The 25,000-nt window shown below is 41.5% G+C and overlaps 2 protein-coding genes and 1 long non-coding RNA gene across 4 annotated transcripts in view; 1 reads left to right on the top strand and 2 right to left on the bottom strand.

Annotated features, from left to right (window-relative positions):
- Positions 1-1,726: 1,726 nt before the first annotated feature.
- On the top strand, positions 1,727-6,843 carry LOC134445423 (uncharacterized). Its single transcript, XR_010034248.1, has 3 exons — positions 1,727-1,919; positions 3,909-3,962; positions 6,069-6,843. It is a non-coding gene; the product is annotated as an uncharacterized LOC134445423 (long non-coding RNA).
- Positions 6,844-8,941: 2,098 nt separating this feature from the next.
- LOC134446155 (prostate-associated microseminoprotein-like) lies at positions 8,942-16,422 on the bottom strand. Of its 2 annotated transcripts, none has more exons than XM_063195455.1 (5): positions 16,349-16,422; positions 15,534-15,618; positions 15,126-15,167; positions 14,664-14,781; positions 8,942-9,158 (listed from the first exon to the last, which is right to left on the bottom strand). In XM_063195455.1, the coding sequence occupies exons 1-5, from the start codon at positions 16,349-16,351 to the stop codon at positions 9,032-9,034; spliced, it is 375 nt and encodes a 124-aa protein (XP_063051525.1). In that variant the 5' UTR covers positions 16,352-16,422; the 3' UTR covers positions 8,942-9,031. The 2 variants fall into 2 exon arrangements, with proteins under 2 accessions (XP_063051525.1, XP_063051524.1); XM_063195454.1 differs by lacking the exon at positions 8,942-9,158 and adding an exon at positions 13,878-14,212.
- A 5,365-nt stretch (positions 16,423-21,787) lies between these two features.
- LOC134445424 (beta-microseminoprotein-like) overlaps positions 21,788-25,000 on the bottom strand; it is a 6,724-nt gene continuing 3,511 nt past the window's right edge. Inside the window, exon 4 of the mRNA XM_063194506.1 lies at positions 21,788-22,601. Within this exon, the coding sequence (XP_063050576.1) occupies positions 22,475-22,601 (127 nt within the window). The 3' untranslated portion in view covers positions 21,788-22,474. The remainder of the gene's footprint in view (positions 22,602-25,000) is intronic.

Genomic DNA, 25,000 nt, shown 5'->3' on the forward strand with positions numbered 1-25,000 from the left:
CACACACACACACACACATACATTTGTGTAGCCTGTGGGTGTTGCTGTATCTGACGGTTTGTATTGAGATTCTGTCATGGCTGTAATTCTGTCTCATCTGTGGAGTAATCAGTCCCCGTATTAATTCACATGTTTAATGTCAAACACACGTTGAGTTGGTTCATACACCACTGATGATATTACACTGACTTAATTAATTCTCCTTCAACATCCATTACAATATTCTGGCATTTTGTTGATTTTCTGTTGTGATATGGGGATGGCGGATGCTATTTACTTTTGGTCTTGGGCACGAGGATTAATGTGTCATTTGCAATAATTGATTTCATAAAATTACTTTAAAAAATGCACAAATTGTGAAGAGTGAATTGAATGATGGTCGTTGTGACAGCAAGCACAAAGAAATGCCCAGACCAGACATATGAATTAATGTGTATCTTCATCATGTATATAATTGATGGAGTAAAAATCATTTACGAAAAGCACAAATTGCGAAGAGTGAATTGAAGGTTGGTTCTGATGGTCAGGACTTGAACTTGCAACCCCTTATACCTGATAATCCATGACTGTGCTAATGATTTCTAAGCCCCTCTGAGTCCTGTACATTGGCAGCATGTGAGGAGCATGTTGTGTCCTGCAGGGATCTGACTTCCTGTCATCTTTAGTTCCTTTGAAGGCCTTTGTAGCGCTCACTAGTTCTCCTCACTGCAGCAGCCATAGCAGCATGGCATGGTTGCATTTATACTGCACAGTACTGAACTCAGCAGAGTAGCACCTGAAGGACTTTACATTGAATGCCTCATATTCAGACACACACACACACACACACACACACACACACACACACACACAGACACAGACACACACACACACACACACACACACACACACACACACACACACACACACACACACACACACACACACACACACACACACACACACCAGCTGTGCTGAAGGACACTTACATCTCTCCAGGAGAAGATGGACTAGAACCAACAACCTGCTCTTCACTCTGAGACACTGTTGGCCCACAGCCTGCAGACAGAACCCTTCACTGCATTACATTACACTTAACTGTTGCTGTTTTGTTTGTTTGTTTTCTTGTTTTTAATTGTCACATACACACTGTATTCCCCAACAGTACTATGAACTAGAAAAGTTAACGCTGTAGTACTCAATATTATAAAAATGTCCAGATGACATAAACATTTTAGGTGTTCTCAACAGATTTTCAGGTACCAATAAATTAACTCAGGTTGGCATTGTATTTTAAGTACAACTGACATCCTAACACAATGTGTTTGAGTTTGTAAATTGGAACTCTATCTGGCATATGAGTGGTTAGATGTCATGACAACAGCTGAGGCGACCATGGAGTAGTGGTTAAACAGCTGGTCCTCAACCTCAAAGGTTGCAATTTCAATCCCCAACATAGAGATAACCTTACCTACTTTCATACTTCCTGGAACATGGTAGAAAATGTACAGATGGCCACCAGACCCATGACTCCATCATCCTATGAAATACATGAGCAAAATATAAAATGTGGAATGAGTAGTGACTTTGGCTCGGCGAGTATACGAACCAGGGAGTGTTTCTTTTAGTGGAGAATGAAGATTAAAAAAGTCCAATGTCTTTCCTTCTGTAAAACATTAACTGGACAACTCTAGTGTAGCCCTTGATCTGTCATGGGTCGCCTATGTGTTGTTTGTGCGGCAGTGTTTCATCGCTGAACTGGGTTAATGTTGCATGAGCTGCTTGTGAAGTAGTGGCCTTCAAGAATAAACTTGAAACTCTTGTTGCTTTGGTTCCTGCTGCAGGAGGGTTTGGACCAGAGCCAGAGGAGATGCCATCAGATAATCCAGTTGAAGGAGAAGGAGCTGCAATAGCTGAGGAAAGCTGTGAAGATACTCAAGGTGAGAACTGACCAGAGGAGAAGGCAATCAGCTGCAGATCTGGTTTTGGAAGGACATAGTAGATTTGATTAGATGCGACACCAAAGATATTCTAACTATTAGTATTGTTCTGGCGAGAACAACTTGGTGACACAAGCATGACTCTAATGCTGTAGTATGCCAATGGAAATCCCCTTCACTACCGTAGACCCACATTGCTCTTCAGGATTAAGTCTAAAGCCAGGCTCAAACTACACGACTAGCGATTGTGTGTCCGATTTTGGCGTCGGGGTGCACCGCACACTAGAAGAGAATCGCAACGGTCAATCTTGTCGCTGCTCGCAGCCACCGAGACAATGCCCGACGTTGTATTTCCAGTCGCAAATATCAAACACTGTTTGATTTCTACGATTTGCGATCGGCGACTCTTTGAGCTGCCAAAGTTCTATCTTAGAACGCCGCTCACGACGAGGAAATCTTTCCCGACAATCGCTTGCGATGGTCCTGGGGGGTAACGTTCCAGCGATTGTCGTAAGGGGGGTTTTCAGCCGAGAATCGGCGCGATAGTCGTGTAGTTTGAGCCAGGCTTAAGTCCCCAACACAGTTGGATTCATAAGTATAGGCCTATACAGTAAATAGTAATTTAATAGATATTGTTGACTATGAATAAATAACTGCCCCCTCTGCCACTGTAACCACTTTGTGTGTGTGTGTGTGTGTGTGTGTGTGTGTGTGTGTGTGTGTGTGTGTGTGTGTGTGTGTGTGTGTGTGCGCGTGCGTGCATCCTATCGGTCTAGTGCACAGAGACAACAGTGAAGGACAGTGAAAGGATGTTTACTGAGTTGATCCACTGAGTTGTTCTTCACTGTTGTGCTCTGTATTCATCCCACACTCTGTACGTGCTTTATTATGTCCTCTGTAGCCTCTTACTGCAGCAGGGGTCGCCGGCGACCCTATTCACGTGCTGAAAATGCTTAACTACATCATAACAACATTGCCATGACATTACAGAGAGCCATAGTGCTGCGCTAAGGGGTTAAAGTGATATTGTGCCATTTTTGGAAATGAGCTCATATTACACCTCCCCTTGAGTTAAATGATTGAGTTTTACCTTTCTCCTGTGCTTTCAATTGTTCTCCGGGTATGGCAGTGCAAACTTCACCTCCAAGCTAGCAATTGAACCAACTAGCCGCCAGCTGGTCTCATAGGATTCAATGTTAATTGCTAGAATGGAGGTAAAAGTTGCACTGCCATACTCGGAGAACAATTGAAAGTACAGGAGAAAGGTAAAACACAATCATTTAACTCAAGGAGAGGTGTATAATAAGTGTGTTTCCAAAAAATGGCACAGTATTGAACATTTGCTAAAGATGTAATGTCATGTAATGTAATGGTTCCATTTTAAATGTTCACCTCGGCTGTTATGTTTGTACTCACAATTGACTAATAATTGCATCAGACCCTGCTTTGGTGCATTCAGTGTCACCCTAATAGGAAAAGACAGAAAGTTTATTGTGAAGACTTGTATCACTGGTGATCTCTAGCCTGATAAACCAACCTAAATGTGAGACAGGAGTAATTTAGTCTGGCCCCGATGATCGATACCTCCGAAGATTGTTGATGAGAACAACCTGTTGTTTTTTCAAACCGTGCCGGCGCTCTGACCAATCGGCGATCTTTTCCGTTGATGTGCTTTCCCAACGGTGTTGCGAGATTTGTCGTCACTCCCTCAAAACCCCGCCCGCTTGGATTCAAAACAAATCTCGTAGTAATTGGTTTTGCCAGACTCAGGGCACAGTGTTCAAAACGTTCTCGGATCTGAAGCCAGACCCACTCGCAGCTGAACAATTTCGGCGTCCAGTGGGTGACACTGGTTTACCAGGCTAGGTGATCTCCACTGCTCTGATTGCATGAAGAATACAGCATATTATGGTGTTCATATACTTTTTTATTAATGTGATGTTTCACATTAACACTAACATTTTACATTACCGTAACATTAATTTACAGGGTCTGATAGCCAGGCTCTTGGTGAACCAGTGACCAGAGAGGATTTTTTACACTGTGAGTGATGTACTTCAAACAATGTTTACACACACACACACACACACACACACACACACACACACACACACACACACACACACACACACACACACACACACACACACACACCGTGAAGAAGAGAAATGGACCTACTCCTTCATTTAAACAAACAACGGAATACGCATGGACATGGATTGCGGTAGTCGGCCAACGAGAGCCGGGGCTTGGTTGACCATCTCCACAGACTATGCTATGGTTCTCGCCTTGGGCTGCATTACAGGCAACGCAACACTAGTATCTCACATATTCTCTGCCACGTTGTTTGCATTACATGAGGCTTGGTTATGCAAATAGGGAGATAACAGGTCGAGCCATAATACAATTAGTCCCCAACCACACATGTACGCAGCTAACAGAACAGCTAATAGAATTTTTTTTTTTTTTTTTTTACCTCCGCCAAGGACTTAATGTTTTCGGTCACGTTAGTCTGTCTGTCTGTCTGTCTGTCTGTCTATCTGTCAGATGGATAACTCAAAAACTTGCAAACGGATTTGGCTGAAACTTTGTGGAGTTGTTAGTATTGACAAGGAACAAGTGATTAAATTCTAGTGGTGATCCGGAGCACAAACCGGAACCAGGACCTTTTTTAAAGATTCTTCACCATTGCTGGCCTATAAATCTAGACGCCAGTGACCAGAAATTGAATTAACCTTTCGCAAAACCCCTCCCACAAACGGCCGCCAACCAATCCGAGCTCAGCAACGGTAAATAAGGAGTGTAGAACTTGTCGGAGGTCCGTCAAAAACCTGCAATTTTAGTGAGACATAAAACGTGTGCCTATGGCACCGTCACGGTCCGACACCATCTGAAGATTGATTATATAGGACCTCGTTTTTTCACTTTCGCGAAGCAAAAACCTCAAGCGGACTGATAACAGGGATGGATTAAGCCATGTGGAGGCTATTAGCTCCAGGTGATCATATTTAAAAGTAGCAGGCTAACTGTGCAATCGTCTTGTTTGCTAATATAGCCCCCTTCCCCCTTGCATTTAGCTGGCAGAAAACGTACCCTAAACAAATAATCAATGCATCACTCAGACTTAAGGACAATATTATTAGAGATACAACGGATCCTGATTTTTAGGATCCTGCCGGATACCGGATCCACTGCTTAAAATCCTTCCGGATCCGGAACCGGATACCGGATACTACGAAAGGGTTGAAACACATAGCCAACTCACACACGTGGGCCCTTTTTATTACGTTGGCGCAAACTATTTTTAAGACTCATTGGCTTACAGCCACACTGCCTTCAATGGCCGCTTCCAAAGGGCTTTCACTCCATGCAGCGATTGGGGTTGTGAAAGACTGACTGAAAAGCCTAGGCTACATAAAAAGTAGCGATGCCCCAGATCCTGATTTTTTGGTAACTGCCGGATACCGGATCCACTGCTTAATATCCTGCCGGATCCGGATAGTCTGAAAAACCCTTTTATCCTGCCGGATCCGGAACCGGATCTTAGATCCTGTACATCTCTAAATATTATATGATATTATAGTATTGGATTCACAGCATTATGATTCAAATTTTATTGGGAAACTACTAGTTGCGTTGTTTAATATGCGCCAAATGCACTGCCCACGGAGCAGCCCCCACCCTCACTCCTTCCCGGTTTGTGTCTGTGTATATGCGTCGAGTGCAACAGCATAAAAAAGTAACACTGAAATGGGGCTGTGCTTGTTCCAACCTTGTTATGAAGATATCAACTGTCAACTAAAATTATAAAAAAGTCATGGTTACAGACATTACAACGCCATCATCAAGTTGTTGTATTTCACAGTTGAATATGGCTTCTAGTAATCAGTGTGTGTAGGCCTATACAAGAAGTGTAGACTACACACATTTCCTATGAAACGCAGCCAAAACTTGTGCCTGGTTCTAAGTTTTTGACGGGCGTAGCAACAATAACTAGGGGGCGTGGCTTTTGCGAAAGGTGAATTGCGTGAACTCTAAGTCTTAGGGTGTAACATAGTCACATGTTCTATGAAGCAGCTTCCTTGGCGGAGGTCTGCGCTCCCTGAGTGTTTCTAGTGTTTCTAATGTTTGTATCTTCTCCTTCATCAGATTCTGGGCGCTTCACTCTGGATCCAAACACAGCAAACGAAGACCTCCATCTGTCTGAGTGCAACAGAAGGGTAGAGTGTAGAGAGGAGGCCCTGCCCTATCCTGATCATCCAGACAGATTTGACTGGTATCAGCAGGTCTTGTGCAGAGAGGGTGTATCTGCCCGCTGCTACTGGGAGGTAGAAATTGGTGAAAGGGTTTTTATATCAGTGTCATATAAAAGCATCAGCAAGAAAGGACGGGGCAATGAGTGTTTGTTTGGAAGTAATGATCAGTCCTGGTGTCTGGACCTCTACACCTCCAGCTTATCTTTCAGACACAATCAGAAAGAGACTAAACTCCCTCTAGTGGCCAGCTCCAGGATAGGCATATATGTGGATCACAGGGCAGGAGATCTGGCCTTCTACAGTATCTCTGACACAATGACCCTCCTGCACAGAATCCATACAACATTCACAAATGCACTCTACCCTGGGTTTAGGTTATATTATGGATCATCAGTGAGACTATTATGAGGCCCCTACAAGTAAATACTGCTCCTGTGTGTCATTCAACACACGTGGCAAGTATTTGTTTCATTCGTGTAGTCCGTGGGTGTTGCTTTAATGGGCCTGCTGTATATGAGAGGTTGTATATAAGCAACAACAATAGCAAAACAATAAATGGCTTCAGCCAACTGTTGTGTCATGTGCTCTTATTTTGATGCAGGCTGTATCACCATATATATAGCCTACCGTAGGTTGCTAGGAGACTCAGATATGTTTATGCTCTTGAAGAACGTTAAGTAAATGCTTAAAACTCACACTTGTTCCCGATATCATTTATTACACAAAACACACTAGACCAACGTCTAACCTTGAGTGACAGTATGTTTTCTTGTCGTGTCATTTTCTGATCCAGAGGAGCTGGGGAGACTGGTGACAGTTGCAACAGGGGATGTTTGCAACATCAATTGTTTTGATCTTATCAGGTAGCTATAGGGAATATAATATCTTTGTGCACTTTTAGTATCATTCTAGCTTGTATCTGATAGGGGACTAAACTAGATGCTGCAACCATACAAGTGTCCCCAGTGTCCCCTACCATGCTAGGCCTAGGAAACTAGACAAACCTGCCAATTATATTATATTATATTATATTATATTATATTATATTATATTATATTGTATTGTATTGCATTATATTGTATATTATTTTGGACTGGTGGACCGTATGGAGCACAAACAGATGGACAGGAAGGTAGATTGACCCAGACCGTGCTGTACAAGCAAGAGATTGGGTAAGACTCTGTCTGTCTTGTGTCTGTTTATCAGTGTACACTGTGCACACTTCATATCCATGGGTGTGGCTGTGTGCGTGTGATTGTCTGTGTTTGGTGTGCCTGTTAGAGTAGCGTCTTTGTGCAGATGGTCCCTGCCGCCCCGTTTACTCTTCACTGAAAAGACAACATGACATTACTGAGAGCCCCTTAACACAGAGCCTGTTATAACCGTATTGTCACCAAAATTTTAATGGCTATGTCTTACATTGTTTCTTAAGGCTCTCAGTAACGTCATAGCAATGTTGTTATGATGTTCTTGAGTATCTCCAGAAAATAGTGAATAGGCCTGCAGGCATCTGCAGTAAGAGGCTACGTAACAGATTAAGATTAGGATATAACAATTTTGGTGTCCATTAGGTGATAAACGAAGGCTCTGTGCAAAGGGGTTAAAGAGCATGTTTGGTGAAACATATGCTGTGTCTCATATTGCGCACTTCGACCACTATGTTTTAGTGTGTAGGGCGCTCGCGCTGAAAATGTTGGTAAATTCAGTGCGCTGAAAGTGCCCGGATGCTGCCCTAACAATGGTCAAAATTACAGTGCTTGAACGATGGACACTGCACGTACAAAGAGGCCGCCATGTTGTTAACGAAACGGAGGAAACATGGTTGGCAGTTAAGTAGAAGAGTATGGTCAAGAGTCTCTTAATTCTGTAAGTAATGTTGCAGAGACACCAACCATTTCATGCCAAGCCAAGTATTGTATGCAAGATAGTTGCCATTTGGGGTGAAGGAAATATAAATACAAGCACAAGATGCTTTGCAATGTAAACAGTAGCCAAAAGGTATTTTGGCAAGCTAATTGTTTGCTCGCCCGTCACTTCCAGTGAGGGCACAGTCATTGCTGTACACTGTGTACACTTCATGTCCATGGGTGGGGTTGTGTGTGTGTGTAAATGTTTTCCACAACACTATGCACTAAAGGCCTCAGTGCACTGTGTTCACTGTGCACTATGCACTAACCATCAGCACACTGACATACAGTAAGTGCGCGACATGAGACACGGCAACAGTGTATTGTGAAGTGTGTAGTACAGAAGCCTGGAAGTGCAAGCAGTTTTTACATTTTATAACGCACATTAACAGGTTTGAAAACATCTTTTTACATTTGGTAATGTGTTTTAGGAAATAGGAATTTGTTTTTTTAAGATGTAGGCCTAAGTCTGTAATGAAAATGTGTAATTTTGTTTTCAAATGTATTAATGTGCGTTATAATATTGTATGTAAAACTGCTTGCACTTCCAGGCTAGTGTGCGGAAGCAAACTTTTACAACAAGACCAGGAGCACACTAAAAGTGAAGCTAGAGGGTCAGTGAAAACATTGTTGCATTTAAAAATGATATTCTAAAAACTCTATGACACATTATGACAACAGTCAAAAATATGAAAAATACATCATGAATGTTCTCAACATGGGTTATGTCATTCTTTTGACAATTGCATGATACCCGAAGTGTTGCCCTATCTTTTTTTCACTATTTCACTTATCAGAGAATAACAACATGACATGACACCCTGTAGACCCTTTCAAAGAATCTGTTAGCCTATATGTATTTCTTTTTTATTTATTTTATTTTACAAGTCAGAGAATAACAACATGTGTAGCTCCATGTCCGACGTGCTTGTCACTCTTCCTCATAAGCTCATTTGCCAACAGCTGAGTGGGGACATTGCACGCTATGATCGTTCTTCTTCGCCACTTCAAAATTGCACTGTTTCCAGTCGTACAGCAGCTCACAGTCCCCTGGGAATCCAAAGGGTCTTCCCATACTGTAAAATAAAATCAAACAAACACACTCATTCAATTCAGTGCAATTTTATATATCAGCATCTCAGCCAAATTTGATATCAGCATCTCACAGTCTTCGGGAAATATGGAGACTATGCATACTGCAAAGCAATCAAATGCAAATGCAATTTTATACATCAGGATTACCATCAGTGAGGATCCAATGCTGGGATTGCCTAAAACGTATATGTGACCAGCCATAAGAAAAAATGGCCCTGGAGCACATTGAGTTTATCATAGGTTTTGAGAATTGTAAAATCTGAAAAAAAAAGTTTAAAAAAAAAACCTTTGGGGAATAAGTTGTGTTTTTTCTCAACTCCTTCCTTTCTCCTTCTTTCGTCGCCATAAAGGTTGTAATTGTCCATCTTGCTGACTTTCGCTCTCTACCGGCAGAGCAGTAGGAGTTATCCTTTAGTGGCATGTGGCATGTGCCAGTGACATGCGGAAGTGGTATCATTGACATGCATAAAACACATTTTTCCACTGACAGGTTAGGTTTAGGAATAAGATTTGGTTTAGGCACAGTTCGGCATGTTTATAGGTTGGTGTACACACATTTTTCACTGACAGGTTAGGTTTAGGAATGAGTTTTGGTTTAGGCACAGTTCGACATCGACATGTGGAAGTGGCATCTGGCATGCTGTTACAAAACACATTTTTCCACTGACAGGTTAGGTTTAGGAATGAGTTTTGGTTTAGGCATAGTTCCGTTGGTTTACACACATTTTTTCACTGACTGGTTAGGTTTAGGAAAAGTTTAGGGTTAGGCACAGTAGACATCGTAGTTGCCTCTGTAACCATAATAGGCTAACCAACTGTGACGTGTCAACCGTGACGGCGCTTGACATGCCCGTTAACTGTTGTAATTACAGACCTAGAATACATAAATAATTAAAAATAATACTTATTATTAATAAATATGATCACACTTATTAATAATAGTTAGTATAGGTCTGTGGTTAATACAAAATCAATGGACATGCCACTGCGGCACTTCCGCATGTCACTGGCACATGCCACATGCCACTAAATGATCTAACCCCCTCTCCGGCAGAGGTGCAAGTAGTTTTAATGTCTTATCGGTGCCACCTCCCACCCCCACCCGCAAATAAACAATAAACTGTCAATAAAGACTCTTCATAGGACACTTGTCTCAAATGGCATAGTGTGGCTGTATGTGTTTTCTACTAAAAAAAATACTACTACTTTCTACTTGTTTCAAATGTGGGTTTTTTTGGCCCGCATTAACCCTATTCTCTTACCACTGTTACCAGTACTGCGTGCCTCCTGTAAATGTTATACCGGTACGCACCTGTGCGCATCCCTCTAATTTCACCCCTGCTTACCGGTCACAGCAGCCCATCCCACCCGTTCCACAGGAGCACTCCATGCACTGGTAATCGCTTCTTGGGTCCCAGACTCCCAGCTGAGCTGCTGGCGTGGGCATTGGCTCAACCTCTCCTGGTATGTCCCAGTTTTCCCTACGACTGATTACTATCTTAATCGCAACATTCCTCTCATTCACTGCATTCATCTAGTTCTAGGCATGGTTTACCTAGCCTGTCCGTGTAAGCACCGTTGCCCTTGCTGCTGTCTGCGTAGGCGATGTGCCTCGCCCATCCGGTATGTTGTACTCCTCACCACTTGCCTTCTTAATTGGGCTCATTAATAAATATGCTGTTTAGTCATACTTTTCCCTGATGCCTTCTGTCTGCAGGTAGCCTGTGGTCGTCGTATGTAGGGCCAACGGCCCTTGACGCGCTGCTGGCAATCCCTTGAACTTTTTTGGCTAACGCTGTGAGAAGTGCAGGCAAGAAAGCAACTCGTGCATTGAGCGTGGAGTAGGATAGGCCTACTTCCATAGCCTACTTCGATTAGACTTCACAGGCACGCGAGCGCAGGGAGAGTGAAGGCTGTGTGTTTCTGTTTATTTTGTGCACGCACGTCTTCAAAGGGTTGGTTCGGGTCGACCGCTTGACAGAGAGCGCGCTTTTTGGTTTATGCAGTAAATGTCTCCTTGATTAGTTTTTGGAACTTATAACGTCCACGAAGACAATATCCACGTGAAACCGCAAACGCCTACAAACCGGTGTTCTGTCAAAAAAAAGAGTGTGCACCGCGCCTACTCTGTCTACTTCCCACAGCGACATTTCAAAGTCTCCCATGAAATCCAAAATCCAACATATGAGAAGTGCAGGCAAGATGGCAACTCGTGCATTGAGCGTGGGATAGGCTACTTCGATTAGATTTCACAGGCACGCGAGCACAGGGAGAGTGAAGGCTGTGTGTTTCTGTTTATTTTGTGCACGCGCGTCTTCAAAGGGTTGGTTCGGGGCGACCGCTTGACAGAGAGCGCGCTTTTTGGTTTATGCAGTAAATGTCTCCTTGATTAGTTTTTGGAACTTATAACGTCCACGAAGACAATATCCACGTGAAACCGCAAACGCCTACAAACCGGTGTTCTGTCAAAAAAAAGAGTGTGCACCGCGCCTACTCTGTCTACTTCCCACAGCGAAATTTCAAAGTCTCCCATGAAATCCAAAATCCAACATATGAGAAGTGCAGGCAAGATGGCAACTCGCGCATTGAGCGCGGAATTGGCTACTTCGATTAGATTTCACAGGCACGCGAGCGAGGGGAGCGTGAAGGCTATGTTTCTGTTTAACCTGACTGCACGCGCATTTCTTCTCAATGGGTCTGTTCAGGTAGGCTTTGGTCAGGGCGACCGCTTGACAGAGAGCGCGCTTTTCGGTTTATTCAGTAAATATCTCCTTGGTTAGTTTTTGAAAGTTGGGATGTCTGTAAACATCCACAAAGACAGTATCCACCTGAAAACGCCAAATCCACAAAACGGTGTTCTGTCAGAAAACAATGTCCACCTGTCGCTTATCCTGTCTGCTCCACACAGCAGCATTTAAAAGTCCTCCATGAAATCCCAAACCGACATCACTTCAAATAGGCTAGGTGACAGCAAGCATGTACATATGAAATAACGCTTCAGTGAGGCCAGAAAATCACCCTGCTATCATATTAAACTGAAAATGGGATGAAAATTTTCCATTTTAGTTTGTTCAATTTCTGCATGAAAAGCTGCAAATATTCATTGAAATCTGTCCAGAAAGGGTTGTAGCCCAAGATTGCCTGTTTTTGTTTGTTTGTAAACGTTTGTATTTTTTTAATGGAAAATCGTGATTAAAAAAAAAAACGAATAAGAGATTTTATGTTTAAAAAATGTGATATGAAATGGGCCGATGGGCCCCCTAGCTAAATTCGCCTTAGGCCCCCAAATTGCTAAGTCCGCCACTGAGTGTGTGCGTGTGGAGACTGTGTTAAGTGACGCACGGTGCGCGCTTGGAACTGTCCGTGGAGTGCATTTGGAGAGTGTTTGGTGACGCGCATTGATCGCTGGGACTCTCAGTCGAGTGTGTGTGAATGCGTGTGTACGTGTGTGTCCAATTGACCGTGTCGGGTGCACCACACACACCTGTAATTGGGCCAGTAGGACCGCCCTACAGTAGCTTCTCACGTGCAGTGCCCAGCCCTTATGCCGAGTGTAATTTTGTGTGCTGTGTTAATGCTTTACTTCCATGCATGCTTATATTCAACTAGATGTGCTTGCTGTGCTAATTGTGTGTTACATCGTGTTAACTTCTACTGAAGCCACTTAAGAGGGGAAACCTAACCTAAGCTCATTTTCGTGTGGTTGCCCTGTCTCACGTCAATGTACTTTTTGTTGAGTTTGTGATTTTAAATAATATTGTATTTCATACACCCTCCTGAAGTATTAAAAAGAAGAAAGTAATTGTTCCCCGTAATCCTGTCTCTGTCGTTCCTTACAGACCTGTGTGGTTTGATGCACTAGTGTGTAATTCAATTTCCAGAGGAACTCTAGTGCCTTCTGGTGGCGTAGTCGGTTCATTAATTACACATTTTTTTCAATTCACCTGGTCATGCTACACATGCACCATTAGGGATTTATTACCAATATAACTTAGTAAGGACCAGTAAGCCTAGATTTATATTTATTAGTAAGTAGTAACTTACACATGCATTAATGCTGTATGTGTTACTGCTAATAGATGTAACGCTAAAATAAAGTGTTACCAAAAATAATTTTGCCCGCTGGCGGGTGGGTCTAGTTTACTAGGCAAGTCATTTAGGTGATAACAGAGGCTCTACGCAGAGGGGTTATAGAGCATGTTTGGTGAAGCATATTCTGTGTCTCACATTGCGCACTTCGGGCACTATGTTTCAGTGTGTAGGGCGCTCACGCTGACAATTTCGGTATATTGAATGCACTGAGAGTGCCTGGATGCAGCTAAAAATTGTCAAAATTGCAGCGCTTGAACGATGGACACAGCATGTACTGTTCTAAACGGCCGCCATGTTGTTAACGAAACAGAAGAAACGTGGTGGACAATTCAGTAGAAGAGTTTGGTCAAGAATCTCCTGTTGAGACAACAACATTTTCATGCCAAGCATGCAATGTAATTTAATTTAAAAGCAAAGTATTGTATGCGAGATAGTTGCCATCTGGGGTGAAGGAAATATAAACACAAGCACGAGACGCTTTGCAATGTAAACAGTAGCCAATAGGCTAAATATTTTGGCAAGCTACAGTAGGCTATGTCACAGAAGTGAGTACACCCCTCACATTTTTGCAGATTTGTATATCTTTACATAGGACAACATTAAAGAAATTTCACTTCGACACAATGTTTAATGACCTGTTAACAACGTATATAACCGCTTAAAATTCTTGTTCACTCACAAAAAACATTTATTCATCTATTATTTGTTTATTTATTTATGTATTTATTTATTTATTTTACATTTCAGAGAATAGCAAAAGGTGTTGCTCCATGTCCGGCGTGCACTTCACTCTTCACTCTTCACATAATAATAAGCTCATTTGCCAACAGCTCCGTGGGGACAGTACACGCTGTGATCGTTCTTCTTCACCACTTCATAATTGCACTGTTTCCAGTCGTATAGCACCTCACAATCCTCAGGGAATCCAAAGGGCCTTCCCATACTGAAAAATACAAAAACAAACATACACATTCAATTCAGTGCAATTTTATACATCACTCCAAATCTGGAGACTATAAGCAACTGCAAAGCAATCACATTGGATTTAGTGCAATTTCATGCATCAGTATTACCATCGGTGAAGATCCCATGTTGGGATTGCCTAAAACTTATATGTGACTAGCCATGAGGGAAAAAAGACTGCAGGTAGGCCCAGGAGCATATTGAGTTCAACATAGGTTTTGAGAATTGTAAAATCTGCAAAAAAGTTTACAAAAAAAACACCTTTGGGAGATATGTGGCCTGTTTTATTGTAGTAAGTCACATAGTATACTCTACTGCTCTCATACTGCACAGTATGTCTACATCACTCTACTATGTAAGGGCATGGGAGATGGCTCCGTCCTCTCGCTGCCGCTACAGCAAGCCACGCTCTTGTGTGTACCAGGACTTACCGGTCACAGCAGCCCATCCCACCGGTTCCACAGGAGCACTCCATGCACTGGCTGTTGGTCCACGAGGAGCCCACCTCATGCCAGTCCTTATCTGTGTCATCTTGGCACGGGTCCTGGGCTGCAAACACATACACATATAAGCACGGACACATGCATTCAAGCAAGGACAGACGTGCACATACACAGTCTAGGCTTACACAAACCTAGAGAACGAGAGATGCATCTAAAGCCGCGCTCAAACTACATGACTCCCGATTTTGATGTCAAGGTGCACCGCACACTAGAAGAGAATCGCAACTGTCAATCTTATCCCTGATCGATTTTTTTTTAAAAAAACTCTCTCTCTCTCTCTCTCTCTCTCTCTCTCTCTCTCTCTCTCTCTCTCTCTCGCTTTATCTCCCCCCCCCCTCTCTGCACACACACACACACGCACACACACACACACACACAAACAGTTTTTACCTGGATCTTTGATGAGTAGCTGTCCATTGTTGCCCTTTACAACTTTACAATTCAAAGTTGAAACAATGTTAGTTTGAACAATGAAAAAGGATGAAAAATCTCTTCAATGTATGCAGTACAGTACAGCCTAGAGAGTGCAGGCATTCATATCATATTCACTGTAAAGTAGACATATTCACATTTAATTTTCATAATTATGTGGCTTTATAACGATAATGTCATGTCTACATAATACGCCTGAGTATGTAATATCTTCAAAATTATGATTACAACGATTACACAACTCTAATGATTTGTAAAGTATGGCTCGGAATAGGTACAATACATCTCGCCTTAGCTTCAGCTAAATATAAATGCAATATACTGTAATGTTAAGTATATGGACTGAAATAGGTACAGTAGGCCTACTTGATGGTTTCTTCATTGTCTGATAGCAGGCCGCATTGGCGAATGCTGCCAGAGAGCACAGGAGGAGGGCAAGGACTAGACAACGCTGCAGAGAGAGAGAGAGAACGAGAGAGAGAGAGAGAGAGAGAGAGAGAGAGAGAGAGAGAGAGAGAGAGTTTCATTTAGTGCCACAGAAATATTGGAATTAGAGTATGACCGACAGGTAGCAATGATAGGTATAGCAATAATAAAATAATATACATAGGAGTACTACAGAAATGTAGCATACTGTATATAATGTATATGACAGAAAGGGCAAAAAACCATGGACTATTGACACAAGAACAAGCTGAACATAATATTTGCAGAGTGGACCTAAACTCTGCTCTCTCAGCTGTGAGAGTGGCGTCAGGTCGCAAATAAATATACAGTGAGTACAAGGAGTGAATTTAGTGTGATAATAACTAGTCAGAAACGTGCAACTTTGCAGAACAAAATTATCAACAACAAATCCATCAATAAATTAGACACACTCATGAATGACACATGTGTGTTAGTTACTGAGTGATTAAAGAAATGTCATATTAGAAAGTAGGCCAAAAGACTTGCCAAAGACTTATAATATTCTCAAAATGATGCTGGATCTCAAATGGTGCACTTGTGCACTTCGTTATTGTTCATTGCGTATGGTGTATTATGGTAATTATGCACTGAAACATAGTGCAAAAGTGCACCATCTGAGACAACAGCAGGAGATTGAGAAAATGGATGAGTAACAGATAAGTAATAGATAACAGATAATCGACAGTAAACCTACTGCAAAAAAAAAGACTTACCATATTTGCAGACTGAGCTTTACTTGTCTTTCTGTCTCTTGTGACTGGCTGGGAATTTGGAAGAGGAGTTTTTAAAGCAGGTACCCCCAGCCCTGAGGAAGGAGGAGCCTAGCCTCCGCCTCTCTTCCCTGGGAGTCACCATAGACCCAATATTGCTATGGCCAATATTGATACATCCTTTATTGATACAGTAGATATGTAAACGCCGCCGCCCTATTGCCACACAATTCAAGGGAATGGACATAACTCATAAAACACAGAACTTTATTTGTGATAGTTACAGGCATAATTTTCCCCTCACATCTATGGGTAATACGCACCCCTCTATCATGTAGGACAACACACTGTATAGTGTAGGCCATGTGTAGTTTGCATTTGGCCTCAGTACAGGTTGAAACAGCGTCCTCCATATAGCTCCTCCAAACTGTAAATTCATTGTCCAAAGAGCCTGTCTGGCTGTTATAACTTTTAAGACTTAAACAAAACAAAAAAAATGGAAAAACTTTATTTTAAGGTTTTTCTGCTTGTCTACGTCAATGAAAGGTTTGCTGTGATGAATGTTGAGACATGAATGCTTTATTTATTTATTTATTTATTTATTTATTTATTTATTTTTGGGAAACTCCAACTCCCATTGTCATTGTGACACAGCACTCCACAGCACACAAGTGAACACTGCACACTGCACACAACGAAATTGCATTTATGCCTCACCCGTGCAAGGGGGCAGCCCTCAGTGGCGCCCCCATGGGGAGCAGTGCGGTGGGACGGTACCATGCTCAGGGTACCTCAGTCATGGAGGAGGATGGGGGAGAGCACTGGTTGATTACTCCCCCCACCAACCTGGCGGGTCGGGAGTTGAACCGGCAACCTCTGGGATGCAAGTCTGACGCCCTAACCGCTCACCCATGACTGCCCATGCGCAGTTTATGCGCAGTTTATTACAATAGGTATGAATGTATAGGTCTACATAAGTGTTACTGTTGTCCTCTGCCCCAAAAAGCTTGAGAGCCCCTAGGATTTCCATAATCTTGGATGCTAAGAATAATGGTGATAAACTCTGAAGATGATGAACTCATGCTCAGGGTTTCAAAGGGCCATTTGGTCCATTGTCTCTCTGATAAAGAATGAGGCCCACAGCTTGCCTAGGTCTTGCAGGCAGCCAACAAATGGCCATTCTCAGCAGATTGAGAGAACGTTTAACACCTGGATGTTCGAAGATCACACACACACACACACACACACACACACACACACACACACACACACACACACACACACACACACACACACACACACACACACACACACACACACACACACACACACACACACACACACACAACAGTGTCTTACCCTAATGGGTTGTCATAAATGCACAGACACACACACACACACAAGGATTCCTCATAAGTTCTTAAATAAATAGCCATAACTGTAACTCATTTCTCTATTTCACTCTATTTAATTTCTTTTTTATCATTACCATGTGAGCAAGGCAAACAACACGTGGGTGAGTGCTGGAGTGTGATGGTGCTGCTGACAGCGAATTGAGAACTACTTAACTTTACTGCCTGTGTGTGTGTGTGTGTGTGTGTGTGTGTGTGTGTGTGTGTGTGTGTGTGTGTGTGTGTGTGTGTGTGTGTGTGTGTGTGTGTGTGTGTGTGTGTGTGTGTGTGTGTGTGTGTGTGTGTGTTACATAACATATTCAAACATTTGTCCAGAGGCTAACATTCCTGCTTCCAGTAAGGGTTGCCAGGTGTGTCTGATGAGTTCCAGTCCCAAAAAAAATGCTCAAAACCCGCCTGGAAGCACCAAATCCCGCCCTATTTGAACTAAATTCCTATTTCAATGGCCATATATTTGAAGAAAAAAAACCCCACACAAATTCAATTTTTAGTCCCTTTTTTTTTACTCGCAAAGAGTCATCCTAAGCAGCCCAATTGGACGGGAAACCGCCCAGTCTGGCAACAGTGCTTCCAGCACTCTCGAAGTGAGCCCCTTTTTCAGCTCCGGAGTATCATGCCCAAACCCGCCCACTCTTCCCAAGAAGGAGGAATATGAAGAACTGAAACAACAACAGGCTCCTATACTGTACAACGCCTTTTATTATAGGTACAATTATTTTGTTAACTTGCAACCATTTTAAATCTATATTTAGTTATAGTAAATGCACACCGGGTGAGGTGCACACAGCGATCCGATAGTCAACTTAATGAAGAAGAAAAAAACACAATTTATCAGGGTAATCTCAATGACAAAGACATAAGCCAAAATGCTGGTCAAATGAAAAAATCATTGCATGAAGTTCTGAGTGTGAGACAATAATTGTTTTTTCATTAAGTTGACCATCTATTACAGTGATTTGTGCAACTCAATACACACAAACTTTTTAGCAATTAAAATAAAAAATCCCACTGCGCTCACCAGTAGGATCACAGGATGCAGTGCAGATACTACATAGGCATCGCATTTACTCATCTGTGGCAGTGCAGATACTACATAGGCATCGCATTTACTCATCTGGGGCAGATACTACATAGGCATCGCATTTACTCATCTGGGGCAGATACTACATAGGCATCGCATTTACTCATCTGTGGCAGATGAATGAGAATACACTAGTGGAGTCGTAGGCATGTGCAATTTTTCTCAGTCATTTCAAATTGGTGTTAAAGTTTGGTTTTCACTTCCAAGTTGAAGTTTAGGGTCTATAGAACAATTTGGGTTCGAGTGTCAAACACACAGATAACAAAATGGCCTGCGGGGGGCGCTCTAAAATATATAAACTGCTATAACTTTTTATTAGTTTAACCAAATGTAACATATGAGGTATGCATGGATTCAGCATTAAGAGGAGGAGCTGGTGAGCTAGGTATTTGGTTACCGGATTAAAGACATCATATGTCATAAACACACTTTTAGCCCATGGACAGCAAGATTCAGGGTTTTTTTAAGATAAAGGATGGAAATGCCCTCCAAGTTGCAAATGAAACATCATTTATTGTTACAAGTTATTGTAAATAAAGCCTGGGATATCATTCAACTTGATTTTTTCAGAATATCCCTGAAGCACAAAGATACCTATACACAAATAGGGCTGCATAAAGCCTAAGCTTATGTGATATTTAGCACCCAACTTGCAACTCTGAGTTTATGAATTTAGGATCATGAGTATCAACTTTTCAATCAAGCCATATTCTATTCACACATAAAATCTAAAAAAAAACGTTATATCTGGAAGAAAACAAATCAATAATAATAATAATAATAATAATAATAATAATAAAAAAAAGACTTTCCGAAGAGACAATGCTATTAGTATGCTTGCAGCTTATGCACACACACACACACAGCTGTTGTATACACACAGAGAAACACGAGGGAAAGAGATAGAGGTCTGTGTGTGTGTGTGTGTGTCTGTCTGTCTGTCTGTGTGTGTGAGAGAGAGAGGTGTGTGTGTGTGTGTGTGTGTGTGTGTGTGTGTGTGTGTGTGTGTGTGTGTGTGAGTGTGGGTGTGTATGTGTGTGTGTGTGTGTGCATGTATGGATATGCTTCAGGTGCCTTTCAGCAATGGGTGGGTAAGGAGAGGTAAGGGTGGGATTCGAACCTGCAACCCTCTGAAAAACCAACACCCTACCCAGTAGGCCACTGCCACTTACTGTATAGAGTGGCCACATCAGCATATTAGGCCACGGTTGCCCAGGTGACAGCAGAGGTCTAAAGTTCTACATGGCTGCATGTGTGTGTGTCAATGATACAGTAAGTAATGTAGACCTCATGCAGCCTTATTTTTACACTGACATATCTCCAAAAGTTTTGTAAGTTGTCAGATGATATTGACACACAAATGGCACAACCCTGCTCTTCATGTCAAAGCTGAGATCACTTTTCTAGGCCAAATGGTTCAGTCAAAAAATTGACATATTCAGGCCTATGCGCTGAGCTGTTCACACATTTTTTTTTCGTAAGTGAATGGGGTCACATCATAGGGATTTTAAAACTGCTCTCTCTGAAACATTTTTACGAGTTGGCTTATGATCTTCACACAGTTTGTATTCAGAGCCAAGACCTCTCTGACAATGCCTTTACCTAGTTGATACCTAGTTAAAAACCCTAGGACAGGTCGCCTCTCACTGTAACTGCCACAGTTTGTGACATCATCATCTTGACCATTCTACCATTAATTTCAATGAGGGGGAAAACAGAGAGAAAACTGAGGAAAAACAAGTCTGGTGAACGAATGAAAGGGGGTAGGCCAGCAAAAAATACACCACCCTGAGCCCTTTTCGAGCCGTTCAATTTGGGACTCGAACCGTGTCTCTATCTCGAACGCTGCAACGATTCAAAGCCGGCGTACTAATGAATGGCGATTCCCAGGTTGAGGTGAATGGAAAATTGTAGAATAATAATAAACTGTTGATGAACAATTGGTATGCTTTCCCGCAAGCATACTAAATAAACTGTTGGAGAACAATTAGTATGCTTGCTGGCGGCAAGCAGAGGCCTTTGGCAAGCATACTAAATAATACTATAGGACTATTTCATACATGGTAGAAACAATCATCTGCTGTTATGAGGACATCTCTGTCATCTGGGAACTGTTCATTTGTTACCAGCTGTTTTTGCATCTGTTCTCTGTCATAGTTATTGTAGAGTGGAGTATTGGAATAAATTTTAGCCCTATGGTCTTCTGTTTGCTTTTTGAATGCAGGAAAAAATGATGTTCCCTATAGTATTTATCATCATTATTATTATTATTATTATTATTATTATTATTATTATTATTATTATTATTATTATTATTATTGATTTACTTTCTTCCAGATATAAAGTTTTTAAGTTGTGAATAAAATGATGGCTTGATTGGAACAAAAAGCTGGTACTCATGTTCTTAAATTCATACACTCAAAGTTGCAAGTTGGGTGCTAAATATCACATAACTTAGGCTTTATGCAGCCATATTTGTGTATAGGGATCCTATTAGTATCTGTGAGCTTCAGGGATATTCTGAACAAATCAAGTTAAGTGATTACCCAGGCTTTATTTACAATAACTTGTCACAATAAATTATGTTTCATTGCAACTTTGAGGGCATTTCCACCCTTTATCTAAAAAAAACCCAGATTTAGCTGTCCATTGGCTAAAAGTGTGTTTTTTACACAGTGTGTCTTTAATCTAGTAACCAAATACTTAGCTCACCGGTTTCTCCTCTTCATGCTGAATCCATACATAGCTCATATGTTAAATTTGGTTTAACTAATCAAAAGTTATAGCAGTTTATATATTTTAGAGTGCCCCCCGCAGGCCATTTTGTTATCTGTGTGTTTGACACTCGAACTCAAATTGTTCTATAGACCCAAAACTTCAACTTGGAAGTGAAAACCAAACTTTAACACCAATTTGAAATGACTGAGCCTATTACGACCCCACTACAAAGAATTCAGATGCAAGACCCTCTTAGTGCATTCATGACAAGTTTAAAGAAATAGGCGGTATTTGTATTATTTTAGTAAACGTAACAATCTGCTAACCCGTTTGTTGATTTTAGCCTGGATTATTGTCCTTTTTTTAACATAAAAATGACTTCTTTTTTAGGAGATTACTATATTTTACAAAAAAGATCTAAAGATGTCTGAAAAAGCACTTAAAGGGGTTTTCATCTGAACACTTCCTATGCATAGTTTAATAGAGAGTTAATACAAGTAGACCTTTAGGTAAGTTACAGGTAGGTATAGGTAAATGTAAGAAGCTAAGACAACTTGAAACTGACATGAAGCGGCCCATCAAGGATTGTCCTGAATCTCCAGACTAGCCAGAAAGTGAAAGTCCTGCCCCATATTTCTTGCAGCCCGATTCACACGACTGGTTCACACAGTTCAGCTAGTTAGTGGAATCACTTGTGTTGACAGTACATGTAAATTAGTGAGAGTACAGGCAAATATGTTAAATCACTTATGTCGACAGTACAGGGAAAAGAAAAAGTGGGAGTAGATAAGTGGAGTAGTGATACAGTACTTTATTGATCCCAAAGGGATTTAAAGAAAAAAACATGGCAGGTCTTTTACCTTTTCAGTTCAGTTTGTCTGCCTCTGTATATGTCAACAAAAGCAAAAAAAACCATAACTATTTCCCAACAGCGCTGTGAGGACAGGGGATGTTGGGGTCAGCCCGTTTGACGACCTCATAAGTGCAATCTTTCCAGTCATAGAGCACTTCGCAATCTTCAGGGAAGCCTCGGGGGCGCACCATCCTGAAACACAGTGTGGATCAGAAATCAGAAACAGGACAGACTGGCATCATATAAAGGTGTCAGTATCCAGTGTTGCCAAATTAGCGACTTTTTGGTGCATCTGGCTACTTTTAAAAATGCACATTTTCAGTGACGAAATCATTGTTTTTCAACATAATTGTGACTGCGCCGCTGTCAGAAGCGTTTCCCACGGTTAAGCGGGGCTACAGATTAGCTCTGATCTCCAAAAAGTAGCTAGAACCGCCCATTTCTATTGTGGACGAAGGCATGTGGGCACGTTTTCTGTAGATCAGCACACCGTGCGTGACGCTGTGACGTCATACGTAACGTCATGACATCATCTAGCGACTTCTAGCGACTTTTCAGCGAGCCAATGGCGACTTTGTCTGATTTTCTTTTGGCAACACTGTCAGTATCTCACACCAGTACATTCCATGTTGAAGTGTGACGCCTTTGCATGTAAAGTTGTGGTCCTTAACGCTGCAAAACAAAAAAAACACGTTTGACACTTTTCCCGTCTTGTCAGAGAATTTCTGTTGCCACTGCAAATTTCTGTTGCTACACACGAAAATGCTCTGCTGTGCCCTGACCAAAACCAGGCCTAACCCTAACCTGTCAGTAAAGCAACGTTTCTGACAATTTACTTTTGCCAAGAACAGCGAAACAAGCAAGAGAAATGGCAAAATTGTTGCTAAATTGTGCCCTGACCAAAAACATCCCTAATAGTCTAATAGCTTAGCTCCAAAATATAAAGGAATCGTTCAGCTTGTGATACAAGCATGAACATTGGTACACATATAGCCAAAGACATTCTAAAAAGAACTGGATATGGAGCCATCGTGAATTTTCAACATGGTGGCCATGGCAGCCATTTTTCAAAATGGCCGCCAGCCACAACAGTTTTCTTGGATATAATATATTTTAGACATATTTACCATTCATACCACTTGGTAAATGTGATATGGATAATAGAAAAGTTGTCATGAATATTCAAGATGGCCCCCATTTTCAAGATGGCAGCCGTCACTTGTATGATTTATCTGATATAGGTGATATCAGTGTCAAATCAGTCATTTTTCATGATGCAGAATTCAAATTTGTAACTTTGGAATCAACCAGAAGCTTCCTTTTATCTCATTCTATACTTAATATACAGTATAGTATCACTGTTTCTTTCAAGATGGCAGCCCATGTCAGATAATCATACAATAGTGGAGTCTGTTAACGGTTTTACCGTTACGGACGTTAGAAAAGCACTTCGCATGGTGTTTCTTTAGGGTATATGCTGTAATTCTAGCCTAAGAGCCCTCAGATTTTTTTTCTACTGTCATATACAATGTGTCATTTTGTGTAATGCATTGCATTGTTATTAAATTACATTATAGTAGCTGACAATGTTAATATAGTCCGGAACTCAGCAGAGATGAAAGGGCAGTGGTAGCCTGCTTGACCAGATTGATGAAACTACAAAAATGTACATAGTGGTGTGCATTGGCACTGCCCTCAAGATTCGATTCGATTACGATTTGGGAGGTTTCGATTCGATTTGATTCAATTCTGCAATGCATTGCAATGCATTACATTTCTACTGACAGCAAAGCAAATGTTTCATCAGTCATGATGAGGCAATACAAGTAGTCAGATACTGAACAACATTTTACTGGCTGTTTCTGAATCTGAATTCAAATGAGCATTTCACTAAAACTATGGTGAGAATAGACGACTGCTACTAATGCTTGCTGTGCAGCATCTGAATGGGGAAGTGTCAGTGCAAGATGATGTCCAAGGTAGCAGGTTCTCCATCCTCTAATTTCCCTGACAGATATTTTTTATTTGTATGAGAGAGGGTAAAGGACAGGACCTCTCCATATGTATGAAGAACCCATAAGATCACCTAATTCTACATTCTCACAAGTAGCAGTGTGCATATTGAGTGCATTTCTGTCATCTTTATAATGGCATTACAGATTATTCAATATACATATAGGCTACAGTATGTCCTCAGTTCAAATTAAATGGAAATGTTTTCTAAGTAGGTGTTGAGTAAGTAGGCAGAGGTAAATAGTTTTTTCCTGAATTTGCAAACAAGTCCTCACCAAGTAATTGTGTCACAAGTTGTATTACAGTTAGCTCAGTAATCATTGAGTACTTCAATTGGTACTTCAAAACTGACAGTTGATGGACAACATGTACCGTAGGTCTTTGCCACCCTTACCCATAGGAGAAATATCTATATAAAACAACAACTCTCATATGGTATACAGGTATACTATAAAAGTAAGTCATTACAGTACTCATTTTCTTGATATGCAAGGCACACAAATAGTCTAGGAGGAAGGATAGTCTACCATACCCCCCACCCAAACAAAATGCCACATGACTTTTTTTTAACCTTCACG

The sequence above is a fragment of the Engraulis encrasicolus genome, chromosome 3 (assembly GCF_034702125.1).
Source record: "Engraulis encrasicolus isolate BLACKSEA-1 chromosome 3, IST_EnEncr_1.0, whole genome shotgun sequence".
Taxonomy (NCBI): Eukaryota; Metazoa; Chordata; class Actinopteri; order Clupeiformes; family Engraulidae; genus Engraulis; species Engraulis encrasicolus.